Source organism: Nycticebus coucang, chromosome X, assembly GCF_027406575.1.
Source record: "Nycticebus coucang isolate mNycCou1 chromosome X, mNycCou1.pri, whole genome shotgun sequence".
In the NCBI taxonomy this organism is placed as follows: domain Eukaryota; kingdom Metazoa; phylum Chordata; class Mammalia; order Primates; family Lorisidae; genus Nycticebus; species Nycticebus coucang.
The window spans coordinates 23,602-30,504 of record NC_069804.1 but is presented as its reverse complement, the minus strand read 5'-3'; the positions used below and the strand labels follow the sequence as shown (position 1 = coordinate 30,504).

Below are 6,903 nucleotides of genomic sequence, written 5' to 3'. Positions count from 1 at the left end.
GATGGGTCTCCTCTGGGGGTGAAGAAAATATTCTATAACAAGACAACATTGTGAGTGCATTAAATGCCTTGAACTATTCACCTTAAAATCATTAACTTTATATACATTTACCACAATTAAAAAAAATTTAATTGGGAATTTAAAATCTGCAGAGATATCACCTGTCACACCCAGAAGATTTCTGGGACAGGCAGACAACCTTGTAGGCAGACTAAGGGGCTCAGTAACACAACAGGGTACCATGCCAGAGACCTGTGCCTGGTCCCCCCATGTGACTCATGTCCTCAAGCAGTGAGCAACGGAGCGATTCTGAAGACTGGCCATGTATATTTCTGGGCCCTGACCCAGCCACTCATGCAGGGATGACTAGATTGAGCCACTGACGCTGGCCCAGTCCCTCTGGTGTGGCTTTCAGCCAGAAAAGGCGTGAGGGGCGACTCCTCTAACTCCCAGGCTGGTGACCTGCAGAGGATGCAGAGAGGCTGTGGTCAGGCCCACATTGCTGCCCAAACATGGTGTTACTGGCAGAGTGAGGCTAGACCGAGTCTGGGCACTTCATAAGCCACACACTGAAAACACAATTTTTGTGTCACACTGGGGGGTTGTGTTTGAAATGTTTGTTTTCTAGGAGGGTTGATGAAGTGACCTCCACCCACCTGCAGATACACCCACTTGGCCTAACCCTACCAGAGTTTAAGATGCCTTCCCACCCACTGTCACCCGGTGCAGAGCAGCACAAAAGCTGCCACAGGGACTCTCAGTATAAAAACCTTCTCAAACCTTGAAGACGTGTCCAGCCTGAGGCTCCTTCAGCAGCTGCTCCTGGCTCAGGCCATCTGCCGCGGAGGTCACGTACAGGTCCATGTAGCTGGGGCCCCCAAAGCTGCAGGATGTGACCCTGGACACGGGCATGTGTACCGTGCATAGCAGCATCCCTGTGAGTAAGGTGAAGGCCAATGCTGGGACCCTTGGCTGCCAACTACCTGGCCTGGCCCCTGGCCTGACCCCAGGCCAATCCTTGGCAGCACATGGCTCCCCATGACAACTGTAGCACCTGAACTGTAACCCTAACCCAAACCCTGATCTGAACACTAACCCAAACCTGAACCCTAACCTTCCCAGCCCAGCCTGGCCTCACCTCCTATGGTGGGCTCAATGGTGTGCCCCCCATATTCACAACAAATAGGGCCTCAGAACAGGATCTTATGTGGAAATAGGTCTCTACAGGTGTAATTAGTGAAGGATCTCGAGATGAGACCATCCTGGATTAGGGAGGGCCCTAAATCCAGTGACAGGTGTCCTCCTAAGAGATAGCAGAGGAGACACAGACACACCAGAGAAGCCACGTGGAGACAGAGGCAGAGACTGGAGTGATGTGGTCACAAGCCCAGGGATACCTAGAGACCCCAGAAGCTGGGAGAGGCAGGAAGAAGCCTCCCCTAGGGCATCTGGAGAAACATTGTCCCGGTCCACATGCTGATTTCAGACTTCTGGTCTACAGGACTGAGAGAAGATAAAATCTGTTGTTCAAGCCCCAGTTTTAGTCCCTCATAAGGGTGACTGTGGGACAACACCACACTTGCCAAATGGTGAAACCCAACCCTGGGAGGTTGTGCCATCTGGGAAGGAAGGGCCCCTCAGCAGCTGGACAAGTGTGTCCCTACAAGCACGTGACTGCCTCCCCATCCCTGACTCCTGAACACTCCAGGACACTATGGACACGGTTGACCCCTGATGTGGCCAACTTTGATGGCCTTGCCATTGGCACTCACCTGTCTCAGGATCCACACGGATCACCCTGCCTCCATCAATGCAGGCCACCCAGAGCTTCCCCGCAGTGTCCACACACATCCCGTCTGGCATGCCCTGCCCCTGCTGCAGGTGGTACAGGATGCGTGGATTTGCTGCAACCAGAGGATGGAAGTGGGACAGCATGCTCCCTGCCCCAGTGGGTGCCCCAGAAGGGGACCCCACATCCCTTCCTGGGTGCTCCAGCAGGGTGACCTCAGGGAGCCCATGTCCCTCCTGGGTGCCATGGCAGGGTGACTTCAGGAGAGCCCATGGCCCTCTTGGGTACCCATGGCAGGCTACCCTCCTGGTGCCCATAGAGCAGTGGTTCTCAACCTGTGGGTCGCAACCCCTTTGGGGATTGAACAGCCCTTTCACAGGGGTTCCCTAAATCCATCCTGCATATCAGATATTTACATTACGATTCATAACAATAGCAAAATGACAGTTATGAAGTAGCAACGAAAATAATTTTATGGTTGGGGGTCACCACAACATGAGGAACTGTATTAAAGGGTTGCGGCATTAGGAAGGTTGAGAACCACTGCCATAGAGGGAGACTTCAGGGAGCCCACATCCTCTTCTGAGTGCCCATGGCAGTGTGATTTGGGGAAGCCCCCATCCCCTCCTGGGTACCCATAGGAGAGTGACCTCAGGGGAGCCCACATCACTCCTGGGTGTCCATGGCAAGGTGGCCTTGGAGAGCCTATGTCCTCTCCTGGATGCCCACAGGGTGACTTCAGGGAAGACCACATCCCCTCCTGGGTACACACAGCAGGGTGACCTCAAGGAGCCACATACTCTCCTCAGCCCCCACGGGGGTGGCTAGGGTGGGGATGTCAGTGCTGGGCTGGGGCCTGAGGGAAGGGGCTGGATGGGATGGTGCGTACCTATCCCACCCGTCTGTATGTCATAGTCGAACGCCCGCACGCAGTAGTCCAGGCTGTCCACGTGGTAGAAGGTCCTATGATCCAGGGACCAGTCCAGCCCGTTGGGGATGCCCAGCCCTTCCAGGTGTCTGACCACTGAGCCGTCACCATAGAGCGTGTACAGTGAGCCCTGCCCTCGTGCCCACATGCCTGGGGCAGATGCCTCTGGCATGGTGCCTGGGAAGGTCAGAGGTCAGCCAGAGGGCCAGGAGTCCAGAAGCCCCCCCCACCTTCCCTTGAGGGCTGACCTTGCATCCTGGTAGTCCTGTGACCCCACCATAGCTGTGACTGTGACCATGGCGATAACAGACTCTGAGCCTCCCAGCAAGTCTTGAATGTGAGGTGGTTTCAGGGACCCCAACACTTGTCCCCACAGCCTCCCCAGGTGGAAGAACTAGTTCTTGCCAATTTCTGATGTTTTGGGCTAAGACTGTGTCCCCATGGCCCCTACACTCCTGTCTATTGCTCCTGGCATTTTGCCTGTGTGGCCTGAGCTACTCCCTTCCTGAGGCTCTCAGAATGGTGCCCTGGGATTTCTGCAGCAGACCCTGGCTGAAGCCAGCTTGTCTGTGACTGGCACTCCCATCCCAAATGGGAAGCTCACACCTGCTCTCAGGCCTTTCTTGACTCTTCTGCAGATAGTGCTGACGGCCCCTCCTGTGAGCTGGCCACAGGCCCTGAGCACTGCAGGGTGCTGGGTTCCCAGGCAGCTGCTGACTGCAGGTTTTGACACCCACCCAGAACACCCAGGGCAAGTGTGATGCTCTCCCAAAACGTGGATGCCTTCAGGAATGTGCTTGTGGCCTCTGCTGCATGCTTGTGGATTCAGCCACTCCAAGGAAAGTGGAGGCCGTGTCTGTGTGGGTAGTCAGGAGCCAAGGAGGCATAAATGGGGAAAAGACTAGGATTGGCATCAAAGGAAACCTTCCAGAATGGTAGCCTGGTGAATCCAGGGCAGTGTAGGGCATGGACTGCACCCTGTGCTCCTTCCTCAGGGGACATGGGGACAGCTTCTTACAGCCCCCAGCACCCGCTGTGAGTGGAGAATTGCCCAGGCCCTGAGGTCGGCATGCCTTTGCTCCATAGGCTGAGCTGCTGACCTCTTTGTGTCTCCACTGACCCCTGGCTCAGTGGGCTGAGGCCATACCATATCCTCACCTTTTGGAAGCTCACCTGCCACAAACCTCCCAGCAGGGTCCACCTTTCCATCGTTGAACCTGTTGTGGGGCTTGTCCCTGTCCAGCCAGGCCACCCACTGTACCTGCTTTGTTCCCCAGTCCAGGAGGCCAAGGCAGGTGCCGGCAGCCACCAAGTAGGTCCCCTTCTGGCACAGGGCCACAGAGCCAACACGGTTTCCTGGGGGAAGTTGGTGGGCAAGGGGTGACCCAGTTCCTGCATTTCCACGGGTCCAATGAGGTCCCCCACTGCCTGCACCCATCAGGACATGCTGATAGACAGATCTGTCCCCTATTCCCAGGGCAGTGGGCCTGGCTGGTCCCAGGCATCATCTGGGCTGGCATCTGTGGGCCGCCCAGCTTCTTCCTGAGATCACTTTGTTGCAACCCCCTACACACACAGCACCCACCGTGGGCCCAGCAGGAGACCGACCTCATGTATCTGCCTCCTTGTCTGTGAGGAGGACAGTGGTTTCTGCCTCCTGGGGAGGGCGTGCAGCCCTCCTCACTGGTGGGCGGTGCTCAGCCCACTGAGCAAGGGTAAGTCAATCCCAGGGCTTCAGATTAGGCTTAGGGTTACCCTGACCCCCAATGCCTTAGGGTTAGGGCCACCCCAACCCCTGGGTCTCAGGAGCCAAGGCTAGCAGGGTAAGAGAACGAGAGCCTTCATGTGATGGACCCCGCTCAACTCACCCTCTGATAGGGGTCAAGTCCAGGCCCTGCATGGGTGCGTCCCCTCCACTCACTCAGGCCCACGGTCTGCACCTCCCCTGTGAAGGGGTTCCAGCGGCACACATTCCTGCTGTTAATGTCCACGTACACCAGCTGCCCTGTCTCCTCTTCCCACACTGGACACTCGGCCATCCGGTGCCGCTGCCTGATGACAGCCTCGATCTTGGGGGATGCCATGGCCTGAGCAGAGGGACAGGATCAGTGAACATTAGCCCAGCCTTCAGCCCTTGCTTCTCCTGGACAGCAGGGTGGGGGTGCTAGGCAGCCTGAGACCATGACCCTTCCAGGTCTGTGAAGACATACATGGTCCACATGCTATGATGACAGCTCTCTGCCCTTTGAAGGTCACTCGCTCAGAGACCCAGAAAACAAACCAAAGGACTCACCCGGGCAGAGCCCTTTCTCAGAAGACAGAAAAGGCCCACCCAGATCAAGGCCTGTTCTTGGGGGACAGAAGGGCCCACCCCAACCAGGGCCTGTTCTTGGGGGCCTATGCCCCCTGAACCCAACACACAAAGACCCACAGAAAACGCTGGAGGGCAGTTTGCTGGAAAAGACAGCACTCTGCAAAATCTCCCAAGACTGTCTCCCAGAAGGGCCTGCCCCTGCTCTGAGCACACTGTGTGTTCACTTACCAGGCCCACACTGTCACAACCCAGACTAAACATGGGGAATCTGAGGCCCAGAGAAGCCAGGCGCTTGCCCAGACAACACAGGCATTGGTCTGAGGGTAGGGGCTGCCCAGAGGGAGGAGCCCCCCTCCCAAGCCGGCTCCCTGCCACTAACCACGACAGGAAGTCACATGGGCCACGCTGGCCTGGGCTCCCAGCAGGGCGCATAAGTGACTTCCACTCCCACCTTAACAGAGTGACAGGTAACCCTTGGCAGCGCACCCCTTGCCTCCCGGCTGGGCTGTCTCATTTGAAAGGGTTAGATACACAAAATGTCCCTTTCAGTTTCCTTGTAGCAGGATTTGCTTTGTAAAATCCTTCCCTCTGTCCGGTTCATTGTAGAAAACCCTTCCTGCTATTTGGGATACCCTGAAAATTTAATCACCTAGAAGCGGGTCACTTTCACACCAGAGGGTGGCTCGCAAGGCACTCAGGCCACTTTCGCTCTGGCTCCTGCTCCGACACAGCCTCCTTCTCCAACTACCAGGCTGCATCGGGCGTGCGGGCGCCGCAGTCCCTCCCTCCTGCGCTGGTCCCTCCCTGTCACTCCCCGCGTGTCCTAGATCAGCGTCGCTCTGCCCCGATCGGCAGAGCCCTCAGGGCAGCTGCAAGGGCGACCTGTCACTCTGTTAAGGTGGGAGTGGGAGTCGCTTACGCGCCCCGCTCGGAGCCCAGGCCAGTGTGGCCCATGTGACTTCCTGTCGTGGTTAGTGGCAGGGAGCCGGCTTGGGAGGGGGGGTCCTCAGCACCTCGAGGGCGCTTACCTGGTTCTAGTGGTGCCGGCGGACTAGTTGCGGAGCTCTCTGTGCTGACTCTTCCAGGGCCTGAAGGACCCTGGCTCTCACCTGGCAGAGCATACGGTTTACTGGGCAGGTACAGAGAGTGCTCCGCGCTCCGGGCTCACCTGGCAGGCACGGAGAGAGCCTGGCGCACTGGGCCCCCTGGAGCGGGTACGCAGGGAACCGGGCTCACAGGCACATTCAGGCAGACACGCAGGGAACTGCTCAAGGCTTGGCTCACAAGGAAGCCCGCAGAGAACTCCCGTTGTTGCTCTCCCGGCTTCACTTGTTCCACAGACCTGAGCCGCGCGCCTCAAGAGGGACCCAGATTTAACAAACACTTAAGCCTGCCTCCACCCTCCAGCGCTGCAGGACCCTGACTTTTACTCTGCACCAGCCGCCGCCCTAACCCTAACCCTACTACAGGAAGGGCCGCTGGACCTGCCATCCCAGAGTGCGTCCACCTGTCCTCTGCAAAGAGACAGCCTTCCTGGGAGTGGCATCTCACTTGCAGGCCCCAAATCTCCAAGCACAGCTGGACTCCACCCGGTTCTCCCTGTGAACTTCCAGTTCCATGGAGGTGGATTCACCCACCGGGACACCCCTCAGTGGTCCCTGTTCCTCCTAGACAGCAGCTGGCAATTCTTGCATGGCAAGGACCCCCGGGAGGCCTCAACCAGACCATTGGTGTGAAGCAGGAAAACTGCCCTGACCAAGCCCCCTTCCCTGAACTAGACAGCACCTTCAGAGGTGGAGTCCCCTGCCACAAAGGTGGTGTCCTCCTGCCACAGACGCTGTTTCCTGGCCACAAATATGGCATTCCCCAGCA

The 6,903-nt window shown here is 57.4% G+C and overlaps 1 protein-coding gene across 4 annotated transcripts; it reads right to left on the bottom strand.

The window, feature by feature from the left end:
• LOC128577557 (regucalcin-like) lies at positions 1–6,108 on the bottom strand. 4 transcript variants are annotated; one of them, XM_053579793.1, is made up of 7 exons: positions 5,260–5,343; positions 4,639–4,804; positions 3,876–4,073; positions 2,679–2,894; positions 1,773–1,904; positions 781–935; positions 1–462 (listed from the first exon to the last, which is right to left on the bottom strand). In XM_053579793.1, exons 1-7 carry the CDS (start codon positions 5,290–5,292, stop codon positions 412–414), a joined length of 951 nt encoding a protein of 316 aa, XP_053435768.1. In that variant the 5' UTR covers positions 5,293–5,343; the 3' UTR covers positions 1–411. The 4 variants fall into 4 exon arrangements, with proteins under 4 accessions (XP_053435768.1, XP_053435771.1, XP_053435769.1 ...); XM_053579796.1 differs by lacking the exon at positions 5,260–5,343 and adding an exon at positions 6,060–6,108 and having other exon boundaries at positions 2–462; XM_053579794.1 differs by having other exon boundaries at positions 2–462; positions 3,891–4,073.
• Between the last annotated feature and the right edge of the window lie 795 nt (positions 6,109–6,903).